At 46.8% G+C, this 19,554-nt stretch overlaps 1 protein-coding gene across 1 annotated transcript; it reads left to right on the top strand.

The window, feature by feature from the left end:
- Nucleotides 1-414: 414 nt before the first annotated feature.
- BEND3 (BEN domain containing 3) lies at nucleotides 415-19,070 on the top strand. Its single transcript, XM_012651239.1, has 3 exons — nucleotides 415-461; nucleotides 949-1,151; nucleotides 16,721-19,070. The coding sequence occupies exons 1-3, from the start codon at nucleotides 425-427 to the stop codon at nucleotides 18,965-18,967; spliced, it is 2,487 nt and encodes an 828-aa protein (XP_012506693.1). The 5' UTR covers nucleotides 415-424; the 3' UTR covers nucleotides 18,968-19,070.
- The last annotated feature ends 484 nt before the right edge of the window (nucleotides 19,071-19,554 follow it).

Below are 19,554 nucleotides of genomic sequence, written 5' to 3'. Positions count from 1 at the left end.
ATGGGCAGCTCGGGTCCGTTGGGATCCACAGCCTCCAACCTTCTTCAGCCCTTTCATGTTGTGGCTGGAATTTATAAGCATAGACTAAAGGGAGATCATTAAAGTTGGGATCTTTTTTAAGACTCGATTTGTTCAAATAACATTCCCCTGGTTCAGTAAGTGGCTCCCAGTGTATGCTTTGGGACACATCATGCTCACATGAAGTCCTGGAGAAGGGCTCCCTGCAGGCGAACCCGTGGCCTGTCTGCTCCTGAGTGTCTGCAAACAAGTTTAAGGGGACACCTGTGTCCACGGTGCTGCATGGCCTTTAGCCTTCTATTGCCCAGAGCTGGGGTTGGGAGGGAAAGGGAATTCTCCGTGGGTAGGGGAAATTAAGAAATAAATCAAGGCTTTTTCTTTGTCTTTTCATTTAGTGGAATAGAAGATGAACTCAACTGAATTCAGTGAAGATGTAGAAGAAGGTAAAAAAATGTTTTAAAAAAATGTTTTTAATTTAGTGTTTCTGATTAGGTCATACATTCACATGGTGTAAAAATATAAAGAGGTATATAATGAAAAGTCTCCTCCCAGCCCTGTGAGTTCCCATCCGCCTCCACCCACACACCTGTTATAATTATAAGCATCTTATGGATCTTTACAGAGTTACTTTTTAAAAGCACAAAAAGATAATATTTATTTCTCCCCTTCCATCTCCTTCACCCCCCAAAAAGATGACTTTTAAACCAATTTGGAACTAAATATTCTTGGAACATGGTTTTATTGTATAGCACTAGTGCAACAAGAAAAAATTGCATTGTTGAAAAGCACAAGTTTGTTATGACTAGACATCTTTATCTGAGTGACAGTGTCAAAGGGCCACCCACAAATCCCCCGTGGCTCAAGAGAGCCCTGCCGATCTCTGTGCGGCCCCGGTCTCTCCCACTGAGCCCTGTTTCTTCTCTGCCACAGTTCTAAAAAATAACACTGTGAAAGTGGAGACAGAAGCTGAAGATGCTGCCCTGGACTGCTCAGTGAATTCCAGGACTGCTGACAAGCACCCTCTGGACAGCGTCTTCACTGCCCTCCAGGACTGCAGCAAACGAAAGCAGCCGGCCAGCGATGGCCTGCCCGACTCTGTCCCCAGCGTGAAGCGGAGGCGGCTGATACCTGAGGTGAGGGCCCGGCCACTTCCTCGCTTTGCTTAGGCTCTAACCCTCTCTGATTTGGTGCTGAATCTCTCTCTACTCCTGGGCTTCTGAGCAACTGCTAAACCCTCGGACATAAGAAGGGTTCATTTAAGCTATCCCATCTCTGGCTGCAGTTTCTAGAAGGTGTCTTTAACAGGAATTCTTGTCTCTGTCTGGATTCCTTATGGGCAAGGGGGGTCTTCACAGTACAGCTGCTTCTGAGTTCTCTGTTTGGCTGCGCGCCACTGGGGAAGGCTAGAACTCGTTCACAGCAAGGACGGTTAACATAAGCCTACTTCAACTTTACATAATAGATTGATTCCTGGAAAAATTGGGGGTAGATCTCTTCCTAAATTAAATCCATCTCTCCTGTCTATTAGAGGATTGTGTTCCTGAAGAAACTCTTTTTGAGTGAATCTTTTTGTAAAATGGGGAATTCTTTACCCCCTAAGTTACCTATTTTATGAATATGCTTTATTTCTTAACCACCTGCTGGTTATATTGAACTTGGCCAAATGCTGAGAGAGATAGCACGTGGCCCCCTATAGCAGTGTACAGTCTGGGTGCGAGACAAGACACGAACATAGCACAGTCAAGGCTGAGGAGAGAGGCTGCTTTGGGAGGGGGGTGGCTGTCTGGCCCAAATGCCCCGTCAGCAGAACCTCCCCATGGTACAGCAAATCTACCTTTAACTCCTAGAAGAACATTTTCCCAAGTTCCCTGCTCCAGCTCCACCCCTACTCCCCCCTCCCCGCACTCTGTAGGAGACCCAGATGAGCACTGCAGCTTCTGCATGTTTGTTCGAAACAGCACAAATTTGCAGGCTCGTCGTCATTAGCCGGAGCACTGTGGGGTGTCAGCCTGGGACTCGGCTTTAGTGGTTTATTTTAATTGTCCCCTATCCAATGATGTTAGGGCAGATCCAAAGAAATTGGTAATGTATGCATTTTAGGGATTTGGTTAGGCTTCAGTAGGTGAAAACTATCTTCTCTTTAATTAGCATAGTGATGGGACTAAGATTCTAACCAGAAGTTAAATATACATGTTTACATTACATGCCAATGAGGCCCTGTATTCCGTGTCATGGAATATCAAGTGATATATTTATTTTATCTTATTTTATTTAATATGGGTTTTTTTCCAAACAACTTTATTGAGATATAGTACACATACTGTACAATTCACCAGTTTAATTTGTGTAGTTTAATGGTTTTTAGTATAGTCACAGAGTTGTGTGACCGTTACCACAATCAGTTTTATGGGGGTACAGCTCAGTGGTAGTGCATTTGACTGCACAATCAATTTTAGAACATTTTCATGACTCCACAAACAAACCCCTACCCATTAGCAGTCACTCCTCATTCCCCCTCTTCTAGCTCCTGACAGCCACTAATCTACTTTCTGTCTCTATGGATTTACCTGTTCCGAACATTTCATGTAAGTGGAATCATACACACTGTGGCCTTTTGCGTCTGGCTTCTTTTTTTTTTTTTTTTTTTTTTTTGAGACAGAGTCTCGCTTTGTTGCCCGGGCTAGAGTGCCGTGGCGTCAGCCTAGCTCACAGCAACCTCAAACTCCTGGGCTCAAGCGATCCTCCTGCCTCAGCCTCCCTAGTAGCTGGGACTACAGGCATGTGCCACCATGCCTGGCTAATTTTTTCTATATATTTTTAGTTGTCCAGATCATTTCTTTCTATTTTTTAGTAGAAACGGGGTCTCACTCTTGCTCAGGCTGGTCTTGAACTCCTGACCTTGAGCGATCCACCCGCCTCGGCCTCCCAGAGTGCTAGGATTACAGGCGTGAGCCACCGCGCCCGGCCTGTGTCTGGCTTCTTTTACTTAGCATGATGTTTGCAAGGTTCATCCATGCTGTAGCATGTATACAGTACTTCATTCCTTTTTTATTTTTTAACAGACTTTATTTTTTAGAGCAATTTTCGATTAACAGCAAAATTGAGCAAAAGGTACATATTTTCCATATACCTCCTACCCCCACACATGCATAGCCTCCTTCACTGCCAACGTTCTTCACCAGAGTGGTACATTTGTTACAATTGCTGATCCTGCATTGACACATTATCACCCAAAGTCCATGGTTCGCATTAGGGTTTGCTCCTCGTGTTGTATTAGTCTGCGGGTTTGGAAAAATGTATAATGACATGTATCCACCATTCTAGTATCATCTAGAGTAGTTTCACTGCCCTGAAAATCTCTTGTGCTGTACCTGTTCATCTCTCCCTCCCACATGACCCCTGGCAACCACTTATCTCTTTACTATCTCAATAGTTTTGCCTTTTCCGGAGTATCATATAGTTGGAATCATATAGTACGTAGCCTTTTTTAGATTGACTTCTTTACTTAGTAATATGCACCTAAGTTTCTTCCATGGCTTGATAGCTCATCTTCTTTTAGCACAATATTCTGTTGTCTGGATGTATAACAGTTTATCCATTAATCTACGGAAGGACATTTTGGATGCTTCCAAGCTTTGGCAATTATGAATAAAGATGCTGTAAACATCCATGTATAGGTTTTTGGGTGGACATAAGTTTTCAGCTTCTTAGGGTACAAGGAGTGTGATTGTTGGATCGTATGATAAAAGTATGTTTAGTTTTGTAAGAAACTACCGAAGTGGCTGTACCATTTTGCGTTCCTGCTAGCAATGAATAAGAGATCCTCTTGCTCCACATCATTGCCAGCATTTGCCGTTGTCAGTGTTCTGCATTTTGACCACTGTAATAGGTGTGTGGTGGTATCTCATTGTTTTTGTAATTTGCATTTTCCTGATGACATATGATGTGCAAAGTCTTTTTATAAGCATATTTGCCAGCTGTATATCTTCTTTGGTGAGGTTGTCTTAAGGTTTTTGGATCTACTTTAAAATTTTGTTTGTGTTCTTATTGTTGAACTCTTTATATATTTTGGTTAACAGTCTTTTTTTTTTTTTTTTTTTTTTTTTGGAGATGGGGTCTCACGATGTTGCCCAGGCTGGTCTCAAAGTCCTGGCCTTAAACGATCCTCCCACGCCAGCTTCCCAAAGTGCCAGGATTACAGGAATAAGCCACTGTGCCCAGCAGTAGTCCTTTATCAAATATGTCTTTTGCAAATATTTTCTCCCAGCCTGTGGCTTTTCTTTTCGTTCTCTTGACAGTGTCTTTTATGGAGCAGAAATGTTTGATTTTAATGAAGTCCAGTTTGTCAGTACTATCTTTTATAAATCACGCCTTTGGTGTCATATCTAAAAAGTTACTGCCGTACCCAAAGTCATCTAGATTTTCTCCTATGTTATCTTCCAGGTGTTTTATATTTTTCATTTTACATTTAGGTCTGTGATTCATTTTGAGTTAATTTTTGTGAAGAGTGTAAGGTCTGTGTCTAGATTTGTATATATATTCGCATATGGGTGCCCAGTTGTTCCAACACCATTTGTTGAAAAGACTGTCTTTGCTCCATTGTGTTGCCTTTGCTCCTTTGTCAAAGATCAGTTGACTATATTTATGCTGGTCTGTTTCTGGGCTCTCTGTTCCATTGGTCTATTTGTTTATTCTTCCACCAATACCACACTGTCTTGATTACTTTAGCTTTATAGTAAGTCTTAAAGTCAGGTAGTATTGTAGTATCAGTCCTCTGATACTATTCTTCTCCTTTAATGTTGTGTTGGTTATTCTGGGTCTTTTGCCTTTCCTATAAACTTTAGAATCAGCTTTAGATATCAATAAAATAGTTTGATTGGATTTTGATTGGAACACATCATATCTATAGATCAAATTGGGAAGAACTGACATGTTGGCAATATTGAGTCTTATCTATGAGCATGGAATATCTCTCCATTTATTTAGTTCTTTGATTTTTTTTTTCATCAGAGTTTTGTACTTTTCCTCATATAGATCTGGTACATACATATTTTATTAGATTTATAATACATATATATATGCATATATATATATTTTTTGGAGGAGGGGGCCTTTTTTTTTTTGAGACAGTGTCTCACTCTGTTGCCCTGAGTAGAGTCCCATGGTGTCAGCCTAGCTCACAGCAACCTCCAACTCCTGGGCTCAAGCGATCCTTCTGCCTCAGCCTCCCAAGTAGCTGGGACTACAGGCGCGCACCACCACACCCGGCTAATTTTTCTATTGTTAGTAGAGAAGGGGTGTCACTCTTGCTCAGGCTGGTCTCAAACTCCTGAGCTCAAGCGATCCTCCTGCCTCGGCCTCCCAGAGTGCTAGGTTTATAGGCATGAGCCACTGAGCCCGGCCTGGCATTTATCTTGCTTAGTATTCTCTGAGCTTCCTGATTCTGTGGTTTGGTGTCAGACATTAATTTGGGGAAATTCTCAGTCATTATGGATTCAAATATTTCTTCTGTTCTTTTCTCCCTTTCTTTCCTGGTATTCCCATTATGTGTATGTGACATTTTTTGTAGTTGTCCCACGGTTCTTGGATAGTCAGTTTGGTCTTTTCAGTCTTTTTTTTCTTTGCTTTTCTGTCTTTAGAGTATCTATTGAGTTACCCTCAAGCTTAGAGATTCTTTCCTCAGCCGTGTCCAGCCTACCAAAAAGCCCATCAAAGGCATTCTTCATTCATATTACAGTGCTTTTTAACTCTAGCATTCCTTTTTCTCTTTCTTAGAATTTCCATCTCTGTGTACCTCGCCCATCCGTTCTTACGTGGTGTCTACTTTACCATTAGATAGTAGCATATTAATCATACTTATTTTCCATTTTCTGTTTGGTAATTCCAACATCTCTACTATATTTGAGTCTGGTTTGGTCTTATAATGCCTTGTAATTTTTTCTTTTTAATTTTTATTTATTTTTTTGAGATGAAATCTTGCTGTGTTGCCAGGCTGCTTTCAAATTCCTGGGCTGAAGCAGTTCTCCCAGGTGGGACTACACCGCGCTCAGCTGTAATGTTTTCTTGATAGCCAGACATGATGTGCTTGGAAAAAGGAACTGCTGTAAATAGTCCTTCCTTCAGTGATGCGGTGGGAAGGTGTAGGGGGAAGGGAAGCATTCTCCAGTCCTGTGATTAGGTCTGAGTCTTTTAGCAGCCCTGTGCCTCTGGACTGTGAATTTCATGTGGATTTCTTAGCTCCTCCGCTCCTCCCTTAGGCGGGACAGGATGGCTCAGGTGGGCTGGAGTTCTGTGTTTCCCTTCCTCCAGGTGAAAGGCTGGAGGCAGCTGGGGTTGGGTATCTCCCTTCCCCCAGGTCATTTAGGCTCTGATAAACCCTCACCAGGTTTGGCTCTGGTTAAATAGTTTCTTGGGAGGGAAGGTTTTCTTAAGACAAACAGAATGCTCCGGGGTATTTCGAGATAGTTCCTTTTCCCCTCCCCCTGCTGCAAGCACATGGGGATTTTTCTGTAATATTCTCTGTGAGAACCTGGTAGAGCTCTTGGAGGTAAAACCCACAAAGTTGTGGGGACCCCCGACAACTGGGTCCCCCTGGAGTTTTTAACTCTCAGACCTGTCCACACTGAGCCTCCAGCCAGTAATCAATTACAGTTCAGATTTCCCCACCCAGCACTGGTTCCCATGGAGGTGTCTGATCTGGTAAGTTGTGACTCTCTGTATTCACTTGTCCGTACAGTTTCGCGTGCAGCAGTTATCCCCATGATCTTACCTGTCTTGCAGATCTAAGGAAAGTTGATTTTTTAAATTTGTTCCACTTTGTATTTGTTAGGATGGAGTGGTGACTTCCGGGGTCCTTATATGCCAAACCAGAAACCTGAAGCCACTTCATGCCATTTTATGGCCAAATAATAGTCCACTGCATGGATATACCACATTTTGTGTATCCATTTGTCAGTTGATGAACATTTGAGTTGTCTCTAGTTTTTGACTATCATGAGTAATGATCGAGCAAGACATTTTTAAAAATCTGTAATGCCCAGAAAAAAATGTTCAATTTTTTATACCTATGAGCCTTTTTTATAAAGGAATAATTAGAAATATCCCACCCTTGGCCTGGCTTGGTGGCTCATGGCTGTAATCCTAGCGCTCTGGGAGGCCAAGGCGGGAGGATCGCTTAAGCTCAGGAGTTTGAGACCAGCCTGAGCAAGAGTGAGACCCCATCTCTACTAAAAATAGAAAAAATTAGCCAGGTGTGGTGATGCTCGCCTGTAGTCCCAGCTACTCGGGAGGCTGAGGCAAGCGGATTGCTTGAGCCCAGGAGTTGGAGGTTGCTGTGAGCTAAGCTGATGCCACGGCACTCTACTCAGGGCAACAGAGCGAGACTCTGTCTCAAAAAAAAAAAATCTCACCCTTGACTCAGGCTGCCTAAACCAGTCACTTGCATACTTCGTGATCTGGGGAAAGGTTTCAAGCATGGGTAGCAGTTTCCAGTACACTGAGTAATGACTAGATTAAACCCAGAGGTTCCTGACTAGTATTGATACCTGCTATGGCAGATGAAAGCTACGAGATGGTTAGTAGGACAGCTTGTTTGAAAAACATATAACCATCTGCTTTTTCTTATGTTTTACTCTAAAACATAATTTATTATACTTTTCCCTAATGATTGGTATTTAGATGTTTTTTAAATATTAATTTTATATTATTACAAATAATGCCACAGGGAATATCCATATACCTAAACAAATCTAGTGACCTTGTGTGAGTGTTTCTATAGGTTAGATTTTTAGAGGTTATTCTGAAAGTTTTGAGAAGTTTGAGAAGTGTATATTAAATTACCAAAGGGACACCTCAAAACATTTTTCCTTGTGTATTACATTTGTTTATGATTAATTCTGAATTTACTTCAAGTTTGCAAGCAAAAGGAAATGAAAGAGAACGTTGAGTGTGTCAGTTCATGGGAACAGTGTAACAAACTACCCTCGAACTTAGTAGGCTTTTATTTTTTTTGAGAGACAGGGTCTCTGTTGCCCAGGCTAGAGTCCTGTGGCATCAGCCTAGCTCACAGCAGCCTCAAACTCCTGGGCTCAGGCGATCCTCCTGCCTCAGCCTCCTGAGTAGCTGGGACTACAGGTGCTCACCACCATGCCCGGCTAATTTTTTGTCTGTATTTTTAGTTGCCAGGCTAATATTTTCTATTTTTAGTAGAGACAGGATCTCATTCTTGCTCAGGCCGGTCTCAAACTCCTGACCTCAAGCGATGCTCCTGCCTTGGCCTCCCAGAGTGCTAAGATTACAGCCCTGAGCCACTGTGCCCTGCTAGAACTTAGTAGTTTAAAGCAGCCACCATTTATTCGTTCATGTTATTCTGGATCAGCTACTGGTTCTTCTGATTTGGCTGTGTTGAGGGATGGGCGGTCTGGAATGGCCTCACTCACATCTGGGTCCTCACCTGGGGTGGCTGGATTGGCTGGAGCTTCCCTTGGTGCACATTCTCCGTTTGAGGGGGCTACTCCAGGCTTGTTTGCGATGGCGATGACGATGGAAGAGTTCCTGGGCGCAAAAGAGGGCAAGCTCCAGAGTGCAAACACTTTTCAGTCCTCTGTGGTCATCACATGTGCTGCTGTCCTGTTGCTCAGAGCAAGTCACATAGCCAAACCTATGCCCAAGGGTAGAAAAATAGACTCCATCTCCTGATGGCAGGAGCAACAAAGTCACATTGCAAAGAGGCATTCACACAAGGATGGGAAGGTCTGTTGTGGCCGTCGTTATAAATAAGGAACAGCAAGCTCTCCCAACAAGGAGTTCTGACCATGCAGAGACCAGGTTGTAGCCTTTGTAGACAACCTGAGGTGGCCCGGTTCCCTCGTTATATAAATGGTGTCATACTTTATCCTTTCAATAAGTTTCTGTTGTAACAGGGTCATAGAGAAGGGACCATCTTCATATCCCTGGGGACAGAAAGGGAAGGGAATGTTCCTGTGATGTATATTTTAGTTGAATCCTTCAGTATGTAAAGCAAGTCAGGACAGATCTGGCACTGGGCTGGAATGCCATGAGGTTTACAGTGGGAACTTTCCCGAGGATCACGTGAATGCTGTGAAGGTGGCGATGTTATTCTTGATCTCGTGGGGCAGCAAGCTTTGTCTGGCTGGAGCTTCAGGCATCACCTAGAAATTCTGACACGTTTGGGCAAAAGGGAACCAAAAATGCATCTGAATATTTCTAAAACGGCTTGTCCAATCGACATGTACTAAAATGGTCACATGTATTTACTATACTTGCCAGTGCATTGGATACAGAAGGTAGTTCTAACTCATTAGATTTTAGAGTAGAAAAGTCATGTTAGATCCTGGGTTTTATTTGGGTCTTTTATTTGCTCTGTTAACTGGCTTAAGTGTGTATAAAGTGAGATTGAGAATCCCTGCTCTCCCTCCTGTTCTATGTAAAGAATGTATATAAGTATAAATCTTTTGAAATTCTTCAATCTTATAAAAAGGTATTGTGAATTCAGGCAGTATTCCTTTTTAAAAAATTTGTGTAAGTCGACATGTCAGTAAATCAATAGTCTTAGAATCTTGGGGACTTTAGAACAATTCATCGGTTTTATGAAATGATAGTGTATTTTGATTTTTCAAAATAGTACTATTCTTAGTTCAGAGCGAATAATTCCTTATCCTTCTCCCCCTGAACTTCCTGAGCCCTCTTGTACATGTGGTGGGGGTGGGGCAGGGAGTGTGTGCTGGTTTTTGAAGCACTTTCACCACCAGAGACAGGAGGAACCTGGAGGCTGCAACCAGTGATAATCAAAAGCAGTAGCAAGGAAGTGCGTAGTTATCAGAAGCTCCTCAACAAATAGGACCATTCCATATCTTATTCCATTTAATTCATAGAACAGTCCAGTGATGAAGGGGTTAATATCACCAGCAGGCAGATGAGCAAACTCAGGCACACACATTAAAAAGCCCCAGGATGCCACTGGGCAGCCTTGTTCCTGGTGTGAGTATCATGAGTGATTGGAAAGAGCTGGCTCTCTGCTGCCCTTGACCTTGGTGGGTCCTACCAGCAAGGTAAAACGCCAGAATGAGCAGCCGTCAGAGAAGGGGCAGATCGCTAAGACTCAGGTTCTTGCACGGTGCTGAGGGGAAGTGCTATGACCTCACTGGTTTCTTGTGTGTCAGCGAGAGAGCCCAGGTGAGGAGCCCAGCACAGTCAGCCAGCAGAAATGTCACCTGCTGCCTGAGGCCCCATCTACACATCCAACCCCTGTGACCCTCCACATTTATCAGAATGCAGTTGGCATGGGAGGCCATTGGGTGCCCTCTGGGATGCCCCGGGCCTGAGCACCACCCAGCGAGAACATAGCCATCTTCCGTCCCCTCTCCCCCACCCCAAGGGAAGGGCGAGGGGCAGAGGGGGAGCCTCAGTGGGAAAGTGCATCACATTTAAACCCCCATCAGTGCTGATGACTTGTTTTATGCGTGACATTTAGTACGATGCGTAGAAGAAAATTAAAGCCTCCCTGTAATGAAGGGCTGTATACTTACTTGGCACCTCCGCCGGGGAGGGCTTCCTGGCCAAATACAGCAGATGTGGAAGGTGAGTAGCCAGGGTTTTTATTGGTAATCATCTTTTTGTTCACAGAATTCAGGGTGATGTTCAATAGCTGTATGCCAGGCAGAGGTTAGCTTTATTCTCCTGGGGTTTTTTGTTTGTTTTTGTTTTGTTTTGTTTTTACATCCTAAAATGCCATTGCGGTTTGTTTTTTAATGGGAGAACGGAAATGCCGTCTCACTCATGCAGCGCACATGTCCCGAACTCCTAAGTGTCGGTTCCTGTGGAGCAGCTGGGACTCTAGGCAGCCTCACCCAGCCACAGCAGAGAGGCACCATGGCCGTTCCCATCTTAGTGAGGCTCAGAGGAGTCAGCACTGCCACGCCTGCCTGATTCAGAACTGTGCACTGAAACGCCATGCTGGTGGCCCTGAGGGCTAGTGGGATGTTTGTGAGATGCACAGGGAGCCTTAGACGTGCTAAGGTTTTGCTGTCTTCTTCTGCTCTTCCTCTCCTCCCTTCACTATAGTTGCTTTATCTCCCCAGAGTCTTACTTCTTGAAGCGTCGTAGCACTTCGTCATTGTCACCATATACTGTCGGCAGCGTTACGGTGAAAGCCATGAGAGCAGAGACTGTCCGGCTTGTTCCCCAGGTGTCCGGGGCCTTGCGCAGTGCCTGCCAGATGTGCGGCGCTCGGCAGCATTTGTTTGCTGGCTCTAGGTGGCGTAGCGCTCTTCCAGGCTCATCGCTAACTAGATCTGGTCACCAGATGATGAAGATGAAGATAATTCTGTTGAAAATGAAAAAGATGAGCATCATTCTCACCGCTGTTATTCCATGAGGGGGCCAGCTCCCTAGCCGCCGTTTCACGTGGACTGCCCTGACATCACTTTAATCCTCGACTCCTTGTGTCCCCGAGGCAGGCTGCTTTCTGGGAGTTCCAGGTTGCTGACTCTCTAAACACTATTTAGCCACTCATCATTCACTGAACAAATTCAGTGACTGCTTCTGGATCTGGGGTCCTGATGATGCCTAGTACTTGGATCGTCTCCATGGCGACCCAGTCCCTGGGATGTCACTGGGCAGGGACACCTGGAATCTCCCTAGACAGTCTACTTACCCCTCACTTGTAACCCAACATCGTTCTTTTCTGTCATTCACATTGTCCAGCTGAGAGATCTGGGCCTTCCCTCCGGAGTCCGGGGGTGCTGGTAGTAGAGTGAAGTGCCCTGATCGGGATCCGGGCTAGAAGCTGGCGCTGCAGAGCTCCCATATGGCTGGAAGATGAGCCTCAGAGAACTGGGACCGTGTCAGCCAGTCACCCAGTGCCAACTAGCGCAGATTTAAAGATTTCTTGATGCTCCTAGACAGCTGAGCCGAGATTTTATCATCGGCAGCAAATGCAGCCAGCCCGTTGTCGCCTTGGCAGCAAATTGGAGCACTGAGTTGACAGGGCACCAGTGTGGGGCTATCTAAGAACCTTCTCTTTGGTGCCTGTGTGGTGTTCTGTGTTAAATTGTGTATCCAGGGTTTCTGGGAGTGAGGAATATTGCCCTCTACTGGGACTCTAACATTTTTAATTCAAGCAGTGTAGCCAGAAATGTTTCTGTTGATGGCATGCTTGGTGGAAACTGAAATATTTGTATTAATGAGGCTGAATATTGAGAGTTATAGAAGGGGTTTCCAGTTCTGATGTACTCTCGCCTCCCGCCTGCGGTAGGAATGTGGGGAGTCAAAAACTTATATTTGTTGTTGGTTTTGAAGTAATTCACCCAGAAATTCTTCTCTGTACTTATTTTCTACCCTGGGTAATTAATTAGGGCAGGTCTCCCTCTAGAACATGTACTCTTGTTGGATGGTATGTGAATGATGATCTTTCTACATGGAATCCTATTTTAAATGTACCAGTTGGACCACTTGTTGTAAAGCAAGGACTCCTTTTCTAAAATCACTCCTAATGTAGTTATGATTTATAATTATTAGCATTACAAACTCAAATTTCTCTATATTAGTAAAACCTTGTAGTAATCTCATGGTCCGTGGGACTTCTAAAATTATTTTGATGTAATAGAATTTAATGGTGAATAAATTGCTAAAAATCTAATTTATATTCTACGGTAATCAGCAAGTAAAGCACTTTGAATTTGATAGGACAGTGCTTTTCAACAGTGACCCACAGTTAGAAATCTACCTTATAGAGCAACAGCTCACATGTATGTATTTGTACATAAATATATAGACATACACATGGAAATGAAACAAAACTTTCCCAAACTTACTTATTTTGTGCGGTGCACTCTGATATTTCCTGTTTTCCTTCCTATCTTTTATTTTATTGTTATATTATTATTATTTTTAGACAGGGTCTCACCTTGTCACTTGGGCTGGAGTGCAGTGGCACAATCATAGCTCACTGCAACCTCAAACTCCTGGGCTCAAGTGATCCTCCCGCCTGGGCCTCCTAAGCTGCTAGGATTACAGGTGTGAGCCACTGCGCCTGGCCTCTTCCTGTCTTTTAAATGTCTTACTTCCTTCTTCCCTCCCTCTTTCTTCATATGCCGGTTGTGACCCACCAAAAAATCAGTCGTCATCTCCTAACCCACCGTTTGAAACACACTGCATTAGGGATAAAGATTTTCAGCTGTCTCCACCCCTTCCTTTCTCTAAGTTTCTGGTGGGTGGGTGATGCGAGTGTGTATGTATGTGTGTGTGTGTGGTTCTTTTCTTTTTAAAAATAATCCTCTGCCTTCTGCCAGATAGCAGAACAAAAGAAATATGAAGAGCTTAAAATCCCCCCTTCACCTTTGGACTCAGGTGCCCTGACTCTCCTGCTCCAAACCCTTAGAGCAAATAGCCCTCTAGGAAGTGCCTTCCTGAGTGACTTGCCCTGAGGTGCTGTGGGAAAGTCCTTCTCTGTTTACTGGGGGAGAGTGACCATTACAACTGCTTTAATAAGACCCACAGAATTACCTCTGCTGTGGCTTGGGAATAGCATTATTTAATAATAATCATATTGTAATAGTAAATATTTATTAAGCACTCAATGTGATTCAGATGTGGGCTCAATGCTTTATGTTATTCACTGAGTGTTATTCATTGAGTCCTCACAACGACCCTGTGAGACAGGTGCCACTGCTTATGCCTGAGTTACACACAGGAAAATGAGGTGTAAAAGGTCACGCAGAGGATGCCTCAGCTGAGCTGAGTTCTTATCCATGCGTCACACCTCTCTGCCAGAGGGCCTAGCAGAACAGCCCATTTTCCACAGGCTGTACTTGAGAGTGGTGGGACACCTTGCTCTGCTTTAACTATGCGTGTGTGTGGCGGCACACAGGCATTCATCGATGTCTTCTGTGCCCCAGGCACTGTGCTAGACGCTTTGGATAGACTCAGGAATGACATGGTCCCATCATGCAGTGTGATGAGGATGGGGACCACTCGGCGAGGAGACCCCAGAGGGAGCAGGGCAGGTGGCAGGCCACCCATGGTGGGCTCCCTCTACCCGAGTATGTCGCTGCTTCTCTGCTCTTGGGGAGTGGTGTGGGGTTGGGAGTGGCGTGTAGGAGGGTCACAAGGGCCAGGTGCCACTGTCCCTTCGTTGGCTTATACACACAAACCCCAAGGAGAGTATTGGCCAGCTCTGTGGGATAACTAAAAAACACTTATAAGAATCCCTTTATCTTCATGCTCCTAAGGGAGTAAAGTAGCTTTTCTTTTGTATGGTTGTCATCAATGGGGATGCAAGAGAAAAATTAACCTTTCTCTAATTGAGTCATATTATTATTATTATTTTAGAGACAGGGTCTTGCTTTGTTGCCCAGGCTGGCATGCAGTGGCGAGATTATAGCTCACTGCAGCCTCGAACTCCTGGGCTCAAGCGGTCCTCCTGCCTCAGCCTCCTGAGTGGCTGGGACTGTAGGCGTGTATCACCACACCCAGCTAATATTTATTGTTTATTTTTGTAGAGATGGGGTCTCACAGAGTTGCGCAAGCTGGTCTCAAACTTCTGGCCTTGAGTGATCCTTTCACCTTAGCCTCCCAAAGTGCTGGGATTATAAGTATAAGCCACCATGCCCAGCTAGATAATTCTGTTATCTAACAGAGAGGGTCTTGGAGGTAATTCATTAATTTAAATAAAAAATAACAGGCTGGGTGCAGTGGCTCATGCCTGTAATCCTACCACTCTGGGAGGCCAAGACGGAGGATCACTTGAGTTCAGGAGTTCGAGACCAGCCTGAGCAAGAGTGAGACCCCATCTCTACTAAAAATAGAAAAATTAGCTGGGCATTGTGGCACACGCCTGTAGTCCCAGCTACTGGGGAGGCTGAGGCAGGAGGATCGCTTGAGCCCAGCAGTTTGAGGTTGTAGTGAGCTACGGTAATGCCACTGTACTCTAGCTGGGGTGACAGAGCAAGCCAAATAAATAAATCAGTAAATAAATAAATAAATAACATGGGAGGTTCAGAAAGATCAAAGTTTCTATGTTTATGTGGCCTCATGATCTCTTTTCACCCTGGACCTACCTCTTCTCAGCGCCATGTTGTAAACCTAGCTTCTTGAGATTGTGTCTCTTCCCCACATCTGTTTAGGCTACAGAGAGAAATACCTCACAAACTGTTTTGTGCTGGCATTAGTTCTCTATCTGAAGACTTGCAAATAACACTGATCTGCCTGGATTAGATGAGCTGAGCAGACATTGTCTTCCAGTCCTGACTGCTCAGAGAGGACAGCAGCAACAGCACCCCGGAGCTCATTATTAGACAGGCAGGCCCAGGGTTCCCGCTGTGCAGTCTAACAAGGCCCAGGTGATGCACATGTACATGAGGGGGGAAGAAGCACTGGCCTAGGCCAGGCCACGCCACCTGTGTTTTTCCCAGGTGTGGAAAGAAGCATCGGAGGACACCCTTTGTTCTTGTCCATTCTCCAGCTGCCTGAGGCGCGTGTGGGGTGGTGGTGGGAGCCAGCACTTTGTGCTTCTACCGTATGTGCTCCCTGACACCCACCAGCGCTCACTGATCAGCTTGTCTGCTTAATTAAACCCTCAAAACTATATTTCATCCTGTGGTGGTCATACACACACACACCACACACACATACATATAATTTCAGTACGTTTCTGGGTCAAATTCAACATTTGTCAAGAACAGGTTTATTAGGTTACAACTGAAATACAGTGAATGGTATATATTTAAAGTATACAATTTGATAAATTTTGACGTATGTGTATACCAGTGAACCCATTGCCACAATCAAGATAATCAACACCCATCCCCCAATAAAGTTCTCTAAGTTCTGTATCCTCCCTGCCATCCCCAGGCAGCTGCTAGTCAGCTTTCTGTCACTAGGGGCAAGTTTGCATTTTGCAGAGCTATATATACATAAATGGAATCAAACAGTATGGCCTTTTTTGTGTGTGTGACAGCTTTGACTTAGTATGCTTATTTGGAGGTTTGTCTTGAGTACCTTGTGTACCATGTGTATCTGTATTTCATTTCTTATTGCTGAGTAATATTCCATTGTATGGACATAACACAGTTTATATACTTGTTGGTTAAAAAAAAAAAAAAGAAAGAAAGAAAAATTAGGGTCTCCATTCTCTCCCAGTTGTCCCGGCTTGGGGATTTTCTCATCTGAGATGAGACATAATTCCAGGCAGTGGTAGAGCAGGCAGCAGACTGCTGCTCTCTGCACTCCCTTTCGCCTATGCTGCTCAGAGGAGCCTTCCCAAGTGCAGAAACCTCGCCCAGGGGCTGCAGGCTGAAAGGACACATTGCTGCCTTCTGGGGCTACCTTGGGCAGGAATCACTGTCCCTGTCTGAGAGCAGACTGAGGCCTCAGTCTATGGCTGGGCAGCCGCGGGAGCTCCTCACCTTCCTCTGCTCTCCCTCTCGTCCCTCGCAGAGTTCTTGCCCGGCCCTGCCAGTGTCTGTGCTGGCCTTCTGATGGGCTCTGTGGGCAGGGAGTCCAGGGCTGGTGTCCTGCATGTCAGTGTTGCATTCCTGGATGGCAGAGTGATTGGGGTGAGGGAAGCAGTTTCTCCCATGCTCCCGAGGTTGACCTCAGCCCCTGTGTGTGACACAAACCTTGGTCTAGTGTAGTAAATCAGAACACCCGCCTAATGCCCTGGGAAATGCTTTTTGTTTTCCAGGCACTGCTAGCGGGCATGCGGAACCGGGAGAACAGCTCGCCCTGCCAGGGCAATGGAGAGCAGGCCGGCAGGGGCAGGAACTCGGGCTCTGTGTGGCTGGGTGAGGACGAGCCCTGCAACGATGTCACTACCCCTTCTTATAAGAAGCCTCTGTATGGCATCTCACACAAGATCATGGAGAAGAAGAATCCTCCCTCGGGGGACCTGCTCAACACTTATGAGCTCTTCGAGAAGGCAAACCCCAGCAACAGCCCCTCGCCACTGCGGCTCCTAAACGAGCCACAGAAGCGGGACTATGGCAGCACCGGGGCGGCCACTGACGGCGACCCCAACATCTACTTCCTGATCCAGAAGATGTTTTACATGCTCAACACCCTCACGTCCAACATGTCCCAGCTGCACAGCAAAGTGGACCTGCTCTCCCTGGAGGTGAGCCGCATCAAGAAGCAGGTGAGCCCCACCGAGATGGTGGCCAAGTTCCAGCCACCCCCTGAGTACCAGCTCACAGCGGCAGAGCTCAAGCAGATCGTGGACCAGAGCCTGTCGGGTGGGGACCTGGCCTGCCGCCTGCTGGTGCAGCTCTTCCCCGAGCTCTTCAGCGACGTGGACTTCTCCCGCGGCTGCAGTGCCTGTGGCTTTGCAGCCAAGCGGAAGCTGGAGTCGCTGCACCTGCAGCTCATCCGAAACTACGTGGAGGTCTACTACCCCTCGGTGAAGGACACGGCTGTGTGGCAGGCTGAGTGCTTGCCCCAGCTGAACGACTTCTTCAGCCGCTTCTGGGCCCAGCGGGAAATGGAGGACAGCCAGCCTGGCGGCCAGGTCACCAGTTTCTTTGAGGCCGAGCAGGTGGACACAGGCCACTTCCTGGACAACAAAGACCAGGAAGAGGCCCTGTCTCTGGACCGGAGCAGCACCATTGCCTCGGACCACGTGGTGGACACGCAGGACCTAACCGAGTTCCTGGACGAAGCCTCTTCCCCAGGCGAGTTCGCAGTCTTCCTCCTGCACCGGCTCTTCCCCGAGCTCTTTGACCACCGGAAGCTGGGCGAGCAGTACAGCTGCTACGGGGATGGCGGCAAGCAGGAGCTGGACCCGCAGAGGCTGCAGATCATCCGCAACTACACGGAGATCTACTTCCCCGACATGCAGGAGGAGGACGCCTGGCTGCAGCAGTGCTCCCAGCGCATCAATGACGAGCTCGAGGGCCTGGGGCTGGACGCGGGCAGCGAGGGCGAGGCCCCGCGCGACGACTGCTATGACTCCTCCAGCCTGCCCGATGACATCTCCGTGGTCAAGGTGGAGGACAGCTTTGAGGGCGAGCGGCCCGGCCGGCGCTCCAAGAAGATCTGGCTGGTGCCCATTGACTTTGACAAGCTGGAGATCCCGCAGCCCGACTTCGAGGTGCCGGGCGCCGACTCTCTGCTCAGCAAGGAGCAGCTGCGCAGCATCTACGAGAGCAGCCTGTCCATCGGCAACTTCGCCTCCCGCCTACTAGTGCACCTCTTCCCCGAGCTCTTCACCCACGAGAACCTGCGCAAGCAGTACAACTGCAGCGGCTCCCTGGGCAAGAAGCAGCTGGACCCGACCCGCATCAAGCTCATCCGCCACTACGTGCAGCTGCTCTACCCCCGGGCCAAAAACGACCGCGTCTGGACTCTGGAGTTCGTGGGCAAGCTGGACGAGCGCTGCCGGCGCCGGGACACGGAGCAGAGGCGCTCCTACCAGCAGCAGCGCAAGGTCCACGTGCCGGGCCCCGAGTGCAGAGACCTGGGGAGCTATGCAGTCAACCCCGAGAGGTTCCGAGAGGAGTTTGAGGGGCCCCCGCTGCCCCCCGAAAGGAGCAGCAAGGACTTCTGCAAGATCCCCTTGGACGAGCTGGTGGTCCCCTCGCCCGACTTCCCGGTGCCTTCCCCCTACCTGCTGTCAGACAAGGAGGTGCGCGAGATCGTGCAGCAGAGCCTCTCCGTGGGCAACTTCGCCGCCCGGCTCCTCGTCCGGCTCTTTCCCGAACTCTTCACCGCCGAGAACCTGCGGCTGCAGTACAACCATTCCGGGGCTTGCAACAAGAAGCAGCTGGACCCCACGCGGCTGCGACTCATCCGTCACTACGTGGAAGCCGTGTACCCCGTGGAGAAGATGGAGGAGGTGTGGCACTATGAATGTATCCCTAGCATCGATGAGCGGTGTCGCCGCCCCAACAGGAAAAAGTGCGACATCCTCAAGAAAGCCAAGAAAGTAGAGAAATGATGGCCTTTGGGCTGCCCAGAGACTCAAAGGCCAGGAAGGCGGAGCAGTGGGCACCCTTGGGACTGAGCGTTATTTTGGAGCACGCGTACGGTATCCACAGACAGGCACCTTATGTCAGTGGGGAGTGGCTTACTACATTTGCACACGTAAACACCACCCAGCCACAGAAAGAAGCCTTGAATTGGTCTCTTGTACTTAGGACTTTTGTCCTGTGTTCCCTGGTGGTGCAGCCCAGGTGTGGGGACAGCCGGCTGTGGGAGCAGGGTCTGGGGTGGGGCCTCACTCCCTGGCGGTGCCCGCTCCAGCCCCTCACAACTTAAAATGCAAACTCAGCAACTCTCTTGTTCCTCTTCCCACATTTCACATCTTCCATTTTGATCCTTTTTTTTTTTTTAATTAAAAAGAAACACTTTTTAAAAAAATCACTGGGCTCTTTGGGAGCCATTTTACTTAGAGAAAAAGTCTTTTTTAAAAGTGCCATGTTCATGCACGATGGCTAATCATAGATCCAAGTGGCATAGAGACTGATTTTACTGACCTTGTCTTTTACATTGGATTTTGGAAGAGTCCAGGTGCCCCTTGGATGG

The sequence above is a fragment of the Propithecus coquereli genome, unplaced genomic scaffold (assembly GCF_000956105.1).
Source record: "Propithecus coquereli isolate 6110/MARCELLA unplaced genomic scaffold, Pcoq_1.0 Scaffold35, whole genome shotgun sequence".
Classification (NCBI taxonomy): domain Eukaryota; kingdom Metazoa; phylum Chordata; class Mammalia; order Primates; family Indriidae; genus Propithecus; species Propithecus coquereli.
This window is presented reverse-complemented; position numbering and strand designations above follow the sequence as displayed.

Coding starts and splice junctions, on each gene's coding strand:
- BEND3 (XM_012651239.1), top strand. CDS start 425: ATGAACTCAACTGAATTCAGTGAAGATGTAGAAGAAG. Junction 462..948: donor CAGTGAAGATGTAGAAGAAG/GTAAAAAAATGT, acceptor TCTCTGCCACAG/TTCTAAAAAATAACACTGTG. Junction 1,152..16,720: donor GGAGGCGGCTGATACCTGAG/GTGAGGGCCCGG, acceptor TTTGTTTTCCAG/GCACTGCTAGCGGGCATGCG.